The sequence below is a fragment of the Accipiter gentilis genome, chromosome 34, assembly GCF_929443795.1.
Source record: "Accipiter gentilis chromosome 34, bAccGen1.1, whole genome shotgun sequence".
NCBI lineage: Eukaryota > Metazoa > Chordata > Aves > Accipitriformes > Accipitridae > Astur > Astur gentilis.
Window position 1 is genome coordinate 7,900,630 of NC_064913.1, and position 19,139 is coordinate 7,919,768.

Consider the following 19,139-nt stretch of genomic DNA (forward strand, 5'->3'; position numbering starts at 1 on the left):
TATAATGTCTTTCACACCAGCTTCATCTTGAAAACAGTTTGGGGTTTTCACCCTGTCTTTGTCTAAGGAAGATGAATTCTGAATGTCATTCCTTGATAATTCAAGACCTTCTTCTAATGAATGATACATCTTCAGTCATGGTACCCTATATTCATTTTTTCTCCATCAACATTATTTTTGGCTTAAAGAATTTCCTTCATCTTTACTTAGTCACTCCATCTTCCTGCCTCTCCAAGAAAATTTACGAAATCACTCATATTCCCTCTCAACTCCGTTTTCCCCAGAAGTATGAAAACTTCAATTAGTCTTTTCATGGAGAAGATGTTATTGCCTCTTTGCTCTAGCAGTCTTTTTCTGAATCTCTTCCAGCCTGAAGTTGGCTCTCAGTCACTACTGAGCCAAAACCCAGGCAATAAGGTTCAAACCACCCCTTGGTTTAATTGCATTAATACTTAAGTACTTCTAATAGAAATCTCTTACATAATACATTTCAGAATTATATTTGCCTTTTTTACATCCACTTCCCACTGCCTGCCTGCAGCCGTTGTATCACATATATTTTCCCTCTCTACTACTGCTACCTAAAAGGTCAGAACATAGTTTTTTGTTATAAACTGCTAGATATAAGACCCTCATGTTTGTATCATGCAATATCATCCCACCTCTGTTACTCTTGTTCTTGTGTACTATCATACTCATTCCCTCAGTTGACTGTTCAACTCAATTTTGTGTCATCAAAAATTTCCACTAGCATGCTCCTCCCTCTTGCGCTCAAATTAACAAAAACTGATCCCAAAACACCTTCTTAATCAACTACTACTACCAGTTTCCTTCCATCCTGTCAATGTCTACTGTAAGCGAAAATTTTTCCTCTCTCTATTACTTACTTTACTAATTATCTTACTTTTTCTTACTCACTTCACATCTACTAGTAATTTAAATGGGGCCATTTCAAAAGATACCTATTTTAGGGATATCGTAATTCCGTAGTCTAACAGTTCTGGTACCAAAGAGTGATGCTGAGTTACTCTATATAAAGATAATTTTGGTAAACCCTGGTCTATTTTTAGGTTAACTTTTTGACTTATTATTAGTTTTTCCTCCAAAATAAGTTTTAAACTCTTTTCTATTATTACATTTAGTCTAACAGGTCTGTAACTGCCTGCTCACTTTTTCCCTCCTTCCTTAAACATAGCTGTTCAGTTAAACAGAGATGTTCATAAAGTTATGACTGCTAATCTAATGGACATAAAAATTACTTCAATGATAGAAATTAGCAAGACAACTATATTTTTTAACTCAGATTCGAAATATGTAGTTAACTATACATTGTTTTGTCGCAGCATAGATTAGTATAAAGACCTAGAGCCATCTACAGTCATATTTTGCATTTTGGCTACAGCATTAACAGCTGTACCTCTAACAGCATTAACTAATATCTCAAGCTTCATATTTCCTATTTCCAATCAGACATTACCCCAGTTTTCATGCAGGTTCTTTTTGTTCAGATTCTATTTATGAAAAGTGCAATGATTTTTCTAGATCATATTTTCAACTGTTTAAGACAAAAAACAGTGTCCTAACAAAAATGCTTCAGAAAGTAACTGTGTCAATACACATTTTGCACATGCAAAGCACTATGTAAATGCTAAGAAATAACAGAATTTTGAAAACCAGTCAAGAAATCAAGAGCTAAAAGAAATGTATTCTGATAAAGCAAGCCTCATTAGATGTCAGGTTATAACTGAGTAATAATTATCATATAGTTATCGTATACTTATGTATTCTTCTCTTAAATCAAGTGAACACAGAATTCTTCCTCTCCATGATAAAAGTACCAGGTAGCTATGTCAGGCAGCTAGCAATGCAAGCTTGCCATTAATAAAACCATAAACAAAAAAGAAAGTGATAGAAATATTATGTAGAGTATCTCAAGTCCAGAAAGGAAGCTAAATAGTATGGCAGTCATAAGAAGTTATTTTCTTGGAAGGCTGTTATTACTAGAAAGTTGTATTACTAGGCCAGTGCTCTGTACTTATAGAAACAGATTTCTACAGAATTGAATTACTTACATGAAGATCCAGACAACCTAACTGATAGGAAAACATCTGGTTCTGCTTTAAAGTGTAAGCAGTATGTCACAGTTCCTCATATGGGAAACCCACATCTCTACTTAGATATATGGATGAATGCTACCTGAAATACACATTCTTAATGGTACATGGTAGTGCAAAGTGTTCACATGACAGATCAATTACTTTTAGGGGGTGTACGGCTATCATTCAAAAACATACAACACCAATATTTACTAGAAGAAATGAATATCAAAATCATGTCATGATCCAGTTCCTTAGAATTTCTGTTTCTTTTAGGCTCTGTATCGCATTTATGCTGAATATTATTTTCCTTAGGTAGTCTCCTGCATTTTTATGTGAGAAACAAACATTAAGGCTTAGACACCTGCTAGTGCTCAACAGAAATACCTCACCATGGGCTGAATGGAGAGTGCCTCTGTGCTACGTGGCACACTGAATGGGGGTTCACAGGTGCAGAACCTCCTCTATTCTTCAGATTTCTAGCAATAAAACTTTGAATAAAGGATCTATGCTGTCTTTCACTTATTCTTTTACATTGTTCTGTGAAGAGACACCAGTGGAAGAAAAGCTCAACTGCCCACAAATTAGAAAAAAACAAACCCCCCCTTGATTTTGCTGTATATCAAGATCATTGCTACTCCTTTTTGTTTGACCCAAGCCCAGTGCAGCCATTCTTATTGCCTGGAGCTCATGCTGAAGTTGCTAATGCTATTCTTCAAATTATTACAGTCTCCCTCTCTCTTTTTCAGCCCTACCCCAAGACATTCCAATAGTCTGCTGGGGTTAGCCCTTAAGCAACTGCTTCTGTTCCCTACTCCAGTGGGTGCCTTTTTCCTTTCTATCTTTAGAACTTTCTCGCTCATTTGATTCACCCTTACCACCTCCTTATTCCAATCACACAGCTGAATCTGTCTTCCTCTCTAACCACTGTCTAACAGGTATACAACTTTGCCCAGGTAAGTATGCCCAGGCCCTCATGGCTACAATCAAATTCTCTATTAAGTGACAGTTGGAAGACGCAAAGAAAATAACATGGGGAAAAAACTGTGTTTTTAATCATGGTATATTTCAAACCTCTGGCCAGACAGACTGACTGAACTAAGATGTTTCTTTGCTTTTAATTCTAGTATATTGAAAAATAATGTTATATTGATATATAATACTGAAATATAATATTGTACTATTATTTTAAATGAAGCCATTAATTTTGCAGTTCCTAAAAAAGACCAAGGTAATTTTAGATAAAGAAATTTATATAACTATTTTTAAAATATATGAATAAAAATATTAAGATATCAGTTGTTTTTGCGGTTTTGTGTAGTACCTTATTTAACCTACATAAGCTAGTTTTATTTGTTGTTAACACTAGTTAGAAAATCTTATCTGGAATAGAGTCTGCAAGAAATATCCTCATTGTTTTTTCTTCATTCCCACCATTAGGTCTTTAATTTAAACGATCCCTCATCTGTTGTAAATGCTAGAGCAACAGCCAAAAGAACCAGTAGCTACAGGCCTTCATCTTGCTCTCCTTGAAGTCAACAGCATTACTCCTACTCTTAAATTTGAAGAGAAGACAGGCCCCAAAGAGGTCAGGCACTATTAAATCTGTAGGAGTTCTGCAGCCAACCTCAACAGGAGCAGAATTTGGGCCTCAAGGAATAAATACTGATTACGGTTAAAGTAAGGGGCATTAAGCAGAAAATCAGTGAACCTAAAGAAATATCTTTATAAACGACATACCTGAGGCAGGGCTGAGTTAAGCTGTCGCTGGAGGGAGTCTCTGTCATAGATGACATCCTGTAGGCGTTGCTGTGCAAGTGACAAGCTTTCCTGTGTCTCCCGAAGAGTATCAAGGAGACGGTCCCTTTCATCCAGCATGTTCACCATCAGCTGCTCAAAGTGAGAATCTGAGTCCGAGCCACTGCTTTGGGACCCCCGTTGACTCATCGGGGTGTCCTCGTTTATCGTTGGCATCACTTCACACATCATTTCTTTAAAAAAAACACAAATCAAGGAAAAGCTCTTCAGTAGAAAAACATTTGAGGGTATTTCATAAGAGGAATTTACTCTGTCATATGGACACAGTAGATTATTGCATTGTTCCCTCTTTCAACTTTGTGCTTTCAATGTTAATCAGATGGTCGATAGACAGGGATTAAATACAGTGATTAATTCCACACAGCAAAGACTTTGAATGTGCTTTCTAAACTGAGAGAAGAATGGCTGAAAGGAGACAGAGGGTAACAGAATATTTTAAATTAATAGTTTTGCAAATAATGCTCTCTTAAAATGACAGAAAATACTTCCTCTGCAATTGTAGTCTCCTTTCTTGTTGATTTTCTGCCCTCTCTTACTTAATGTCATTGTTGAATTGCTGGTATTGATGCCAGTAGCTGCCATTAATTGCCAGAGTTTGTCCTGCTCTAGGCATTTCTACAGTACAGCTCAGGCTAACCATCGATCCAGTATCATGCTGCCTTAACAATGCCAGGTTAATCTATTTTTCTATCTAGTTATTCCCACCCTCAGGGGAAATTATTCTCCAGTGAGCTCGTTCAGTAAGAGGTCAAGAACTAGAAACTCTCTGCTAATTACCATCCCTGTGGTATCTTGTGCAAATTGAATTACCAGGGACAGAATCACTGTTGTTTGTTTCCTAAAAACAGTCCTGAGCAGAGTAAATAATATCACCTAGTCCCATTCTTCAATTATAAAGCTTCTTATGTATATCTCAAAACCTCAGTTTGTGTATTTGGAGAAACTTATGCTATGAGATACTGGGTTCTGTAGATGGAAAAAAAACAAAACAAAACAAAGATATGACAGCTCTCAAAGCTCAGATTATTTTTTTTAAATAAAAAGACTGTGTTAATAATAGATGATATCTACCCAATGACAGTCACCCAAAGAATCATAAACTGTTTTCTAGTATGACTGAAGAAGTACAGCAGATACAACTTTATACATAGTTAAGGGTTAATTTCTGGAAACTGTTATTGTAGTAACTATTGGAAGCCTTTTATCTCAGCAAGTGGGATCAAGGTGCTTTTGGTTCATCTACTGGAAGTTAAAATATTTTACTTAGGAATTTGCTGTGGACCTTCCGGACATGAACTTTTTCTACAATACATGCGGTTGACACACTTCCACTGTTAAGTGTGCCATCGTGTAACATTCTCACCATTTCCCTCTCAATATTATGACAGATTAACTCTACATATTCTTAAATCTGGTCTGCTTTCCAAAGTAGGAAAATGGAACTGGTGAAAGTGGAATTTATGAAAAATGGAAGATCTAGCTGTTACAGAATGTAATTTAAAGACAGGCCATACATCAGGGAACAAAGGAGCTAAGACACCTGTACTTAATTCATTAAAACAAACTCCTCCTATAAGTCACAAACAAGCCTTGTGCTAATGCTACTTGCTGCTAAGATTTACTGGGAAAATTAAATAGCTTCACTCAGATTAGCTGGTCTTGATCATATTCTGAATGTTCATGCAGAATTTAGTATTCTTAATTTTCACTTTTTCAGCAGATACGATAACTAGCAAAGTTGGCATCAAACATTGGTATTTCAGTATGAATTATCAGCTACTACTGCATAGCCTTCATAAGCAATAGCTTCACTACTGAGGTTTCAGGTAGGTCTTGGTTCTGTTTTTAAAGCGGACTGGAGGCAAGGTAAAGGTTGCTTGTGGCTATTATCCACTTAGTAATTAATGAGGTGCAAAAGAAGCAGTTAATAGCTTGAAGTGATAGACACTGAAAAGTTCCCCACATCTCCAATATATTTAGGTCAGGTATATTTACTCAGGATTATCTAACTTGATGCTGTATATCTCCATTACACATGAGGTTCAAAAGTTTCTATTCCAGAAACCTTTGCCTCTCCTAAACTACAGGCTCCACTAGCAAGTACCACAATGTCCTTTCATTCTGATATGAGGTTAATACATCAGTGCCTCCATTGCCATAAAAAGCTTCAAGATTAAAAATATTTGCACCTTTAGCAACTGACCTTCATGGTACCTACCACTTCCTCTTCTGAGTATGGACAGTGTGTACTGTGAAGCACCACAGATGGGGAGTGACTAAACTCTGCAGCTGCACCAGCAGAAGGATGGTTTGAATAAGTGAGTACTCATCCTCCTACACTTCGATTTCTCTGCAGAGGCAGAACAGCTTTTGGGGAGTTCTTGCTGTTGTAGCTGCTTTGCCCACTGTCCACAGATACCTCAAGCTGTGGGACTATCAGCTGGGGGGAGCCACTGTCTTGCCTCCATGATCCTCTCACAATGTTGTGGGAGTACATTTCACTTGGCAAGTGGCCATCACTCTGTGGAGTGTCTCCACCAGGTCCCACCTGTGGCTAACCAGTTTGGGATGGTCAAGTTCACAGTGAGCAAAGGGATAACTAAAACATCCAAGGCCATCTGCCACTTGCTCAGTTCAATCATAACTTTTCCATATGCAGCAGGTGGCCAGAGACCAAGGTCTCTGCATGCCCATTCTTCAAGACTAAAGAAAACAATTCAGATCGTCACTGAACCTTTCCTGCCTCATGATCATCAACATCTCATGGGGCAAACTTCCTGCCCTGCGGGATTCTCATTGGTGAACTTTCATCATTCAAGAAATTACCTCCTGCACATGCAGATCAAGTTTATGGTCTGAACACCACAGCATACACTACCACTGCTCACAGGCAGTGGCAGAGTGAGAGTGGTGCAGTTTTTCATGCATGCTGGTGTGTGTGTGGAAACAGGTAAGGAAACCTCTGTGCAGACAGCTGTTGCTACCTTAGCACCTTGTATTCAAACTAGATAGAAAATCTCCTCCTACAGTTGTTACGGGGATGAGGGAAGCCATATATACAAGTGGTTGTGGGGCAGCAATGGAATCCATGGGTTGAATGCTCATGGCACTATTACCATGTCTTCTCCACCCTCTAAGCTGCTGCATGCAGGGAGGGGAGTGGACCGTGCACTGTGCTTAATTTGAAAGCCTGGGCTGCACTATCCTGACATGGCACAAGTAACAAACTTGGACTTCGAGTAAGACCGCAGAGAAGGCAGGGAACAGGTGGGCAGTTCCTGATGTAGGCAGTTGCTATTTGGAAGTTTTCTCCCACAGCTCACAGCCCCAGGAGAATCTTTAAAAGCTACAGCAGGTCTTGCAGTCACACTGGTGATGTACGTTGCTTTCCGGCAGTTCAGAAATCAATACCATTATGCCATTGGAACCACATGCATCCTCTCCCTTTCCCCACCCTTAGCTCGGAGACAAATATCAAAAAGCAGTATGCTAACCTGGGCCAGATTAGGAATACTGGTAGAGTGTGCCAGAAAGGGCTGCACTGATACTTGCAACAGGGAGGAGCAGGGGAAATGGGAATCCTGGGCCACGTCCTCACATGGATCTTTTGTGGGTGCCACAAGGACCCCCAGAACAACTCTGAAGGGAACCCAGCTTCTCAGGTTGTTCCTGGGTCATCAACCCAGAAAAACAGAAACAAACCTTCAAACAACTACAGGTTTATTGTGGGGCTCCCAAAGAAAGATTTCTTATAGTTCTTCGTGAAAGACCTATATGCCATGGCGTTCTGATTTACTATGATTTCTGTCTTCTTGCCTTTAGAAAAGCATTCTTTTTCTTTTTTTTTTTTTTTAAACTTTATCTGGCATTTATCACTCTTACACCTGCCAGCAGATGGGATGCTTTCAATGTCCTGAGGCTGCCACCATTTAACACTGTTCCCAAGAAATGCTGGCCTTCTTCCAGCACATGTTCAAGAACAGAGCCACTTCCCCAGGACCTTACTGCACCCTTTATGAATTTTCTGCTTGATAGCAGGAAGAAATCAAAATACTGAGACTATCTGAGTAATTTTAAAAGGAAGAAAAAAAAAAGGGAGGTTCATCAAGAGAGGCTGCAACAAAAGCCAGGGCAGGTATAGCAGAGAAAGGACTTCAACAGAAGTAGAGGAACAGTGTCAGCAAACAGACTGATCACAATTTAGTAACAGAAGACTGGCAGCTAAGGACAAATAGGAGAGCACATATGCATTTGAATCTTTACATAGGAAGTGAATCACGTCAGGGAGTTACAAGAGTTCCTGAAGTTTCCAGAGCCTTCTGATGGTGTGTATGTATTAGACAACCCTTGGTTAACCACATGATGATGTGGTTCACACATGGGATCAGGACATTAGATTTAAGAGTAAGCTTCCAGTTTAATTATAGCTGAAAGGAATTTAGTTTGCACACACCAAAAACACATAGAGAACCAAGCCAACACAATGTAGATGGAAACAACTGGGATTCACATTAAAACATAAAATAAAAATAGTATTGCTATGAACAGTTAGGTCTGATTGCTAATGTGGTCATACCCTGAATAATTTTAATTGTATTTTTAAATCTCCAGTGGGGGAAGAGGGCAACTTCTGATTTTTCTTCTATCTAATTTTAAATTTTAAAGCTAATTTTGGTGATTAAAAAATGCCAAAACCCCAATAATTTTAACTCTGGTTTCATAATATAATCAACTGAAATATTTCATACACTGACATCAGAAGGAATCATTTTAACTACCTATTCTTGCCCCACTAATCGCAGACCATATATCTGTGTTAAGCTAAAGCATATTTTATACAGGAAGGATTTCAACCATTAGACACTGAAAGTGATCTCGCTAGTAAAATAACCAGAATTAGTCATTCTTTCTGTGAAAAATATATGCTTTTTTCAATTGTATTTATAGGGCAGACAGAGCCACATTCTATGCTGCAGTTTTTAAAGGCTCAGAATAAGGCTATTGGCAGGCCCTCTTCTATTACATTTTAGACCTACCATGCCACACATGTTTTTGTAGCTGATATGTGAGTTTACAGAACTTTTGATACATCTCAGATACATTTCACTATATATGCATGAATCAATTTTCATATAGACAGGTCAGATGCATCCCGGACTTAGTGGATATATATACAGTTCAGGAATAATGGACCATGCAAATGTGGCATCTCAAGTACACAGTTCTTATTAATTCATGTAGATATCAATTCTACTTAGAACAGAACTCAGCAGGATAAATACTGGACCATCTTTAAACTTCCTTTTTGTCCTCCTTTCTTACTGCTTCAAAAACTGGTTAGGCTCATAGGAATTGATTTTCTAAACCATAACTTTTGGATAGACCAAATATAGTCATAAACTGACATCTGGATATTCCATGTTGTCTAATTGTGTTTATCAGCCAATAGTTTGAGACCCTGCTCTCCTGTGATACAATTGACTGTATATAACTATATAACCAGAGACAGCCCCAAAAGATAAAAGGTCAGGATGAAGTTTCCAGCCCTCTGCTCTTCTGAATTAGTCTTATACAGTGTAATAGGCTGTTAGTTCCTCATTCAACTCCATGTGCACACTGCAATTCAGATGCAAAAATACATTTGTTGAATCGGTGCATATATTTTAATCTCTCCATTCACTTTGCATGTGCCAGCTCCCATGCTAAGATTTTTGTTATCCCAGGGTAGTATTCCTCTCACTAATCAATACATTCCTATCACCTACTACAAGGCAATTACAGTTACGTATCTTTGATGAGTCCTATTAGGGAAAAAGTCAGAACTGATAGTAACAGTAAAGGAAGGATGAGCGAAGACATACAACAACGTGCACGAAGCATCAGAATGCCTTCTCTTAAGTTTACAACACAAAGCTTGAACTGCGTTGCCACAATTATAAATTTAAAAGTAACTTCTCTTACAATTTTCAGGTTAACGCAATAAAAATACAAGCAAAATTGGAGTGTAAAAATACCTGCCTTAAACTTCAGAAATTTACAGCAGTAACTGAATCTTCTTTTTATTTTCCAAACCTGCACTGAGCAACCTCATCTTATTTTGCATTTGGCCCAGCATTGGGCAAGGGGTTGGCACAGATGACCTTTAAAGGTCCCTTCCACACTGCATAACTCCGTCTGTCTGAAGAGAGCTTTCTTTAAGTTCAAAGGATTCACTTATTTACCAGAGAGATTCTGAAATTTAATATACGTTTAAATAAGCTGGAAAGGAATTTGAAAAAAAAAACCCAAACCAAAACCCCACATTGTGGCTCATTTCATTGCATTAAAAAAACCCAACAAACCCAAACAAACAAACAAAAACCACCACAACAAAAAAACCACCCCACATTGATTTTATTAGGATGGCCTGCCTTGTGGAGAATTTGGTGCTCTATATACTTGGAAGACTTCTACAAAAAGTAAACAAAATTGTCGTTAAAAAATAAAAAATAAAACTCAGTGACACTTGATTACAAGTATGGCCACATTTTCAGATATTGCTATTTACACTAAACATGCTGATCTCTGAGTGACATTAAAATAAAAATAATAAAAAAATACCTGCCCAAAAACCCCACCAGAGAAATCTGAAAACATAACCACATGAGGATGAGAAACAAACATGTACTTTTTAGACAACCAAATTTAAACAAAAATCTGCTTATTTTTGGAAATGTAGGCAATTATAGTTTGTCAGAAAATATACACAAAAAAAACCCCTAAAATATGATATGGGATGATAAAATGCCACCTCTCAGAACATTTTAAATTTAAAAGTTTGAAAAGTCTTATAATTCAACTTTTATAGCCTCACTTATATTCTTTCAAAAGGTTTGAAGAAAGATTTTAATGCTTTATATTATTTTTACTTACCCAGTGAATCACAGTAAAGCAAATAATGAAAAAATATTTTTAGAATAAAGACTGAAAAGCTGCTGAAGCCTAGCTTGGCAGGGGAACACATATGTACAGTATGACAGTAGTTAAGTGGTATATGCTCCTTCTAAAGGAAACAAACAGTACATATAAATAAATATTTTTTCCCCAAAATTCCATCATTGAAGTTGTTCCTATTCAAGGTCATAATCTGTCATCAAGTCAATGTTTACAACATATGTAAAGGCATGAGGTGCTTGGTACATTTAGTAAGTTTTCTGGCTATGCCATTAATGATAAGTAAAAATAGGAACACATCATACTCGCATCAGGGGAAAAAAAGCTTTCCTAACACCATCCTCTCAAAAAAGTCAACCAGTCAAACAAACCTACCAACCCCCAAACAAACCCAAGAACCAAGAAACACAGACTTGCTTGCTTCTCACAGGAAAGATGCATGGTGTTGAGTAAACTCAGAAATCTGTAACCAGCTATCGGGAGTCAGCTTTGCAGAGACTGAGTAAATTCCCACTGAAGTAATTTACTACGGATTTCTTTACCAAGACACTGGTCACATGAAAGAAGGAAGAAAAGATGAAGGAGGAGTACTTCAGGCATCCAATTTGGTTTCCTAATTTGATACCTCAAATCCTACTTAATTATACCAGGGGTGCCCAACCATGCATCCAGCAAGTCATGCAGCTCTTTGTGCCACTAGAGAACTGCAGGCTGTTGCCCCCAGAAAACTGAGTCAGAAAAGGAGTTGAGGGATGAATGGAAGTGGAGAGGTAACAGATAATGAAGACCTTCATTAACCATCCTGGTCCTCAGGAGGAAGCGAGGAACAGGCCTGATAACTACAGTAGCAGCAACCCACTATTAAGTGGCAGCCATCTTGCTCTGTCAGGATATGACTGAAGGCACGCTGAGTTAAATAAATATGAGGGAACACAGGCATCCAAGAGAACACTGATGAACCTGGAATTTCTTTCAGTGGGTGCTAGGAACTGCAAGTGGTGGATTAAACACTTCTGTCCCATATCTTCAAGACCACAGAAGACCATGATAACATAATAAGCCCTCATGAACATTACTCTGTGCAATACTTCCCGTACAGCCAAGATTGCAAAGAAGATGAAGGAGTGTAGGGAAAGAGCTTAGCAAGGTGACATATGCCTCATTAATACCTAAACATGCATTATATATACCTCTTTATTCAAAGGAAAAAAGAAATTGTTTGTTCCTTTGCCAGAAAAAAGCTGACTTGCCCTGTAGTAATACAACTTAATTAAAGCTATGCTTGACTGATCTAAGACAACAAAAATAAGACTTTTAAAATGTGTTTCTCTTTCTTTAAAAAGAGAAACAAAAGATCCATTGATACTAAACTCAGTTATCTCTGCAGTACAAAGTTTACCACTTTACCTGGTATTCTGAATGTAAGTAAAGCAATTCCTCAATGAAATACGCATTTACTTTAAGTCACCAGCATTTTACTGTTAATACACAAACACTGTGTCTTAGATTCATCAGGAGCCACAGAGCAGACATTACAATTCCCTTGCTCGGGGAGTACACGAAGTGCCCAAAACTCTGAAGGACTGCAGCAGATACTGAACTTGTGTAGCACCTTATGACTGTCCCAAAGCCTCTGAGAGGTTCTGAAGGGGGAGTAGGATACTGACAAATTATTGCTTTCCTTAAAATCCATATAGCACATACATGCTCTCTAGGAAAAGACTTTTAGGCAATGTAAAAACTTTAGAATTATTCTTATTTGAAACAAAGCCTAAGCACTTGTTTTAATAGTAGTTCTAGACCTGTGAAGCAGCACATTAAAGTTCTCTAAATACATTCTCTTTCTTGTCCATTGTGTATCTACTATACCATCTACTGCGAAATCTATTCCAGGTTGATTGGTTCCTAGTTCAGTATTTTCTCTAATCATTTGCATGGAGCCCAATCCAACAACTGCTTAAATTCATGGAAATTCTGTCATGGACTTCAGTGGGTTTGGATCAGTGTAGATGGTTGGAAAAGTCACTAACATAGGCAAGCCATCAACCTCCTGTCATTTTACTACCTCCAAACAGGAGCATAAAAATAAAAAATATATGTTATGCACAACTAAGGAGCATGCTGGATGTTATGTGACCACTACCTACAATATTATGAGGAATCATGAACAGGTTTCCCCTCTAAACACACAACATTGAACTGGCAAAAAGCCATGACTGTTTAAAGTCATCTGTTCTATGAGAAGGGGAAAGAATGTGGTTCATTGCCATTGCATTATTAAAGATTTTTCAGGCTGAAAAAACCTCACAGCAAATCTATAGCCTTAGCTGCATTATGCTCCCATGAAGAGTGAACTCAACATTAGCTCAGTTAGGAATTCTGCAGCTCAGTTTGGACATCCAGGTGAGCGAACGGACTAAAATTGCAACGAACAACACAGGATATGCCCACCCTTCGTTAAGAATTATATAAAGATCCTTTTCAGGAGCTACTCCATTAGCAACTAAATTGATAGCAATTCTCTTATCTTCTATCCACAGATGCTGATAATCATGTATGGACCAGGTGTGAAAGTACATCCTCAATACTGACTTTTTCTAAAACTACTTGAAATTTCTGTGGTACATGTCCTATAAAGGTGGAAAATGAGAAAGTTCTAATCTTTCTTCTCATTGGACCCCACCCTATTTGACATCTTCTGTTATCTTGACTGTCCAAGAGTCTTGGAATTATTTATTTTTTTAAAGTGAATGTTGTAACAAACGCCTCTGCAATCTCACGTAGCCTGGGAATAATTCACCAGCTGGACTTCTTTCACTTGGGCAAGCTCTGGGAATGAGACGACGGAATACTACTTGGCTTCTGCCTGACAAAGGCTCTTAGACAAGCATTCATTTTGCTCACCTTGATGGCTACCACCTTAGATGTGAATCTAATTTTATTCCCTCACCCTTCTGTCCATAACTGCTTTTAAAAGCTTGTTTTCTGTATACTCAGATGTTTGATTTGTACACCAAGGTTGAGGAGTCATTTCAAGTTACTTGTAATTTTGCTGCAGGAGAAAGAAGTAGAAATCGAACTACCATACATTCTAGCCTGTCCACAGTGACATCAGCTTGAAAACTCATTTCATTGGATCATTCTGGATATTTTGCATTTACAAGCTATTTTTTTCCAAATCATTAAATAGATACAGTGGCTGATAAAACCAGTTCTCACTGCAATTATGTCTTTTCAGATTTCTCAGCAAGATCGCTCTTAGGCAGCGCGGTTTAATTCCATAAGGAAAATCCTTCCTATTGTCTGAGTTGCATTACATGCATATTCCTCCTCCTAGTTAACTCCTTACCTGCCAGTCTCCACTAAACTATGATATCACCTTTAACAGAAGCATCCTGCACTCCTTCCACACAGGAGGGGTGATCAACACAGTATCTTAAAAAAAGGACTCACTCCAACCATTGGTTCTTTATATCATCCCTCCGGCCTCATATCCCTCTCAACCACACCAAAAAAAAAAAAAAAAAAAAAAAGAAAAAAGAAAAAAGAAAAAAGAAAAAAAAAAAAAAAAGAAGTTGGCTTCACGTTCTTTAGACTGAAATTCCCCAACTCCCGACTCCCATTACAGAAATACATTTAAATACCACACAAGTACTACAGCAAGAGGCGGACAGCAAGATTTTGCATTTGCACCTCACCTCCCCGGAGGGTATGGGGACTAAGAAGGGAATGTCTAACTCAGAAATAGAAGGTTCAGTACCTAGTGGCTTTTATTTCGGCGTCTGCTATTTCACTTGATCAATAACAACCGCAGTCTCCACCAGCTTCGAGCGGGGACTCACACAGCCGAGCACTCCTGGACCATCTTCCTAGCAATGGTGACACAGCCGTTGCTCCGAGGAACCCCAAGCCCCTGCGCCCGTCCTCCGGCAAGACTGGCTGCTTGGCACCTCAGCATTTTCTTCGGTCACTTCGTCAGCAGCCAAGAGGAGAAGCATCCATGGGAAAAATGGCATATTACAAATTTTGCTTTGAGAAGCAAAGCTCGGCTCAGACCATTGTCGGGAGCAGGAGGGGGGGGAGCGGCTCTTAAAGCTCCAGCAGCCCCTTTCGAGCAACAGCATCTTCGCAGCTGGAGGCCAAGCGATTACAGGGGGAGGGGCCAGGGCGAAAGCATCTTTCTTTTATTTCTCATCTTTTGTTAAACTTAACTGAGCGATACCTGGCTTCTCTTGTTCTTCAATACCTCCCAGGCTCATTATGCCTCTGCGCGTGACTGAAGTCCACACGCACGCACAACTGCCTGCACGATCAAAAGCAAACGCGCTTTTCTGCCTTACAGAAAGAAATCCTCTGCCCACAGCTCATCGCTGCCTGGCAGGCACCCTACAGCGCCTGATCTCAGCGGTCCAGAGCAGGAGCCGCGGCAGTGGGAGCTGGGACAGAGAACCCCGGCATGTCACCCACGGCACGTGCCCTGCGGACCAGCCTGCGTGTCCCGGGCGCCTCCGCTCCGCGCCTCCGCACCTGGGGCAGAACCAAGCAGCCGCACCCGGCGGCAGAACCAGCCGCACACGGGGCACTGTCACCGGCTGCCCGCCGAGGGCCAGGGACCGCCGTCCCCCCTCCGCTGTGCTGCCCTAGTCCTGGCTGATCGCTGGGGGATGCCTGGGTTGAAAGCGGTATGCGAGCTCTAAAGCGCCGTATTCTGCAATTTAAAAGAGTTCAGGCGAAACGCCAGTACATCTCATCTAATCGGATCTATAGTGTAATAAAACGTATCATCTGCTGTAATCCGACCATGACAAAGCAGTGGTAAAATCTGCTATAATCTGAATAGTCCGGGCGTGTAATTAATATTACGCGTTTGAAAACGCTAGGCGTAAGCAGGCGCCCTCTCCCCGGGTCCGAAGGCTGGGCGGGCGGCACGGCCGGAGGTCGGGCGGCGGCGGGCGAGGCAGAGGCAGAGGCGGGGGTGGCGGCGGAGGGAGCGGCTACGGGCGCCGCTGGGCTCGGCGCGCTCCTCCTCGGCGGGGACTTCCCCTGGAAGCCGCTGCAGTGGTTTCCACCAGTCCTTAAATAAATTCTGAAGTAATCACGTCTCCTCTCCCTGCCTCACGCACACGGCTCCCTGAAGGCAGCTGCTGCTGCTGCTTCGCGGCTCGCACGGCGCTAATTCCCTCACGCCCACTCCTTAAAGGCAAAAAATAATAATAATAATTAAAAAAAAAAAAAGGACACTGGGGCCCGATCCTAACAGGGGAGCGGCGCTCCCTTTTCTCCTCTCCCCTCTCCTCTCCTCAGCGCGACCGTTAAAAAGGGCGGGCGGGCAGCGGAGCGCGTGCCCGTCCGTTGGCGCCCGCCGCTCCCCACGCGCACCGCTGCGCGTGGGACCCCCCTCAGACACCCCGTCCCCGTCCCAACGCCTGTGTGAGGAGCGGGCGGGCGGGCAGCTCAAGCGAGTCCCGCCAAGGCGGCAGCGCGAAGGGAGCGAGGGGATTGCGGATCCGTAGCCGCTAAACGCCACCTCCGCCCGGCGAGGCGGTCTGCTGCCCCCGGAGATGTCCCTTCAGCCTCCCGTCCTGCGGCCCTCCTCGCCCGCCAGTGCTGGCCCGCGCTGCCCGAGGCGGGCGGGTTAGAAAAGGGACGGGGAGACGGGGCGCTGGCGGGGGTTCTTGGAGGAATTGGGCGTCGTGAATAAAGGAGTACCCGAAAACGATTTGAAGTCGGCGTTTTCGGAGCGCTGGTTTGTAATTAAGTTCATCCCAGTTGGAGGATGATGTGTTGGTGTCAGCTACGCAAACTTTGCTCTTGCAAGAAACGTTTCAGTATTTATTTTTCTTCCACATATCAAAAAAAAAGAAAAAGTTTTGTCCAGGCAGGATTGACTGCGTTGCTTCAGAAGCCTGAAGTCACTTCGTTGGCTTTAGACAGGTGCTGGAGGGGCTGGGGAGCCGCAGCCAGCAGCAGGTTCAGGCTCAGCGATGCTTGCTGCTGTGGTGCCCTCACAGGAGGTTTGAGACTGTATTGTGGAAAACGTAAATGCACAGAGGATGCACATGTACGGTAGAAGGCAAAGAGCTGAGAAGAGTTGCCAGCATGGACATTTCAAAAACAAATGCAAAGAAAGAACTGGTGCCATGCCAGAGTTTGTTGCTAGAGCTTCAAATTTCAGCACGATGCATGGGTTAAAAGAGCCAAAATAAAGTACCTCTTCCCCTCCAACCGTGCCACTATTCCAAGTGGCTTTTTGTCACTTTCCTTGGCCATTCCAGATCCTTACACTATTAGAGCAGTTGCCTGACAATCCCACTGTAGCTGAGGGCAAGATCCATATCCCTCAGAGACTATGTGCATGGCTATCCCAACAAATTTGCGCTTTGAGTTAGGTGAGTGAGGAAAAGCTAAGCAGCTCAGAAAGCACTCGTGAGAGCAGGCATGTTCGGCAGGCAGACACATAGGCTGGCTAGTATGAAATTCTTCAAAGAAGAGCATATCTGATGGGGTTTTTTCCATTATTTGTTTGGTTTTTTTTTTTTTTCCTTTCTTTGGAGTTAAAGCACATTACTCTCTGTACAATAAGGTACGTAGGTCAGGTCAGGATTTGCAGTTTCAAACTCTCAACTCAGCACTCTTATTTTTTATAACAGCATGTGTTTGGATGGGAGTATCACTCTTTTCTAAGTATTGATAAATATTGATGACATCGTTCCTTCTTCCCCTCTTTCAAACAGCAACTTACTGATTAAAGCGCTTGCCAGGCATGAGCTCACTTCTCTGTCTGTGTTCACCCAAGGTGGTTGTTTTCAGCACTTGGAACAGATTCTAGTCCCCATTCCATGGACTGGAGGAGTCAATTATTTGCAAAGCTGTATAGCAGACAGGCCTCCTTCATAGTCATTTGATTTATAAACATTTGTGGAATACTTTGGGAAGTCTGTTGGCCCCTCAGCTCCTCATGCCCATTCTCTCTACTCCCTTTCAATCATTAAAGCAAAAACCCAGCACAAAAAGACTATTATTGCTACTCACAGCATTGTCCTAGTTGACCTGCTGCCCTTAGCTTCTCTGTTGCCAGATTCACAGACGAGTAAGTGGCTGAAATATTGTGTTCCACAGTGCTGAGGTTACTGCATAGTGCAGAAGCTGCCAATTAGTACCTGTGCTTTGTGGTACCAATTTAAACAGGAGTCTCCTTCTATTCAAGCATGTAGGCTTTTGAGGTCAATGAGATGGAAGAGGAAGGAAAAACTCTAAGGAATGGAAAATGAACTATGGAAGAACCACAAAAACTGGGATGGAGCAAGTCCTTTGGGCTTTGTCATAATAAGGGAATGCTCCCTACAGTAGAGGGCATATTTTGGTAAAATTTAACTGCATGAATAATTTTGATCAAAAGCATAAAAGCATAATGATATATTTTATGGAAACTTCGGTAGTGAGAAGTACTGAATGTACTATTTAATTATGAGCTTAATCTTCCCTTGAATGGAATTTGACCATCAGATCTCCAAAACATAGTTTTGCTTATCTAAACTCCAAGTATGCCAACGAGATCTATTAATTACCCCAAAAGTATGAAATGCTCAGTCTCTCTGTCGACTGGCTCTGTTTCATCTGGTATTTGAGCACATGGAATTTACCAGAGATAAATTAAGTGGGTAAAGACAGGTAGGAAAAGTACAGTGAGACTGTACTCTTTATTACCATAGGAAGTCCTCCTTACCATTTGCCAGGTTATTTCAAAAAAGAAAATATAATCTTATTTCAGAAAGAATATTTTAAAGACATGTCTGAAAACTGGCTTCTTCCCCTATGTAAGTCTCGCCATGGGTCTTTCTCACATGCTGTCTCCACCAAAGATGAAGTGGAGACTTACAAAATCTTTTGCTATGAACAGGGCAAAAGAGGGAAACAGACACCACCGTACTCTCAAGGAATAACTGATTGTGTAGGGAGGTGATGAACCAACTTGGGAAAGATTTGCCTTTACTTTCAAGACATACAATGCAAAATGAGGAGCAGGTAATGGTTGCAAAGATATGTGATGTAGTCAAAGCAGTAAGAAGGGAAAGTGATTCCTGTAGCCCTCTTTTGAGTAGTATTGATGATGCAGCACTTTATTTGTTAAAGCCTGTCAACAGCTACTAAAGCATGATGAAGGCCTGCATAAGATTTTTAGATGAAGATGGAGAAAGCAGAACCTGTCTTAGGAATATTACATAGGAATTAAAAAAAAGCAGCAATATTTAGAGCTAGTCTTCATTTGATAAAGAAGCCCTTAGAGACTAA

The 19,139-nt window shown here is 40.8% G+C and overlaps 1 protein-coding gene across 8 annotated transcripts in view; it reads right to left on the reverse strand.

The window, feature by feature from the left end:
* Window positions 1–19,139, reverse strand: part of PPFIA2 (PTPRF interacting protein alpha 2) — a 594,728-nt gene that overhangs the window by 327,677 nt on the left and 247,912 nt on the right. For 7 of the 8 annotated variants that reach the window (XM_049791956.1, XM_049791957.1, XM_049791952.1 and 4 more), the window contains exons 1-2: window positions 14,608–14,890; window positions 3,837–4,087 (exon numbers count right to left, since the gene is read on the reverse strand). The exons of the other annotated variant lie outside the window; for it this stretch is intronic. In XM_049791956.1, coding sequence (XP_049647913.1) covers window positions 3,837–4,085 — 249 coding nt within the window. In that variant the 5' untranslated portion in view covers window positions 4,086–4,087; window positions 14,608–14,890. Of the gene's footprint in view, window positions 1–3,836; window positions 4,088–14,607; window positions 14,891–19,139 lie in introns of those variants that run through there. 8 annotated transcript variants of the gene reach the window in all.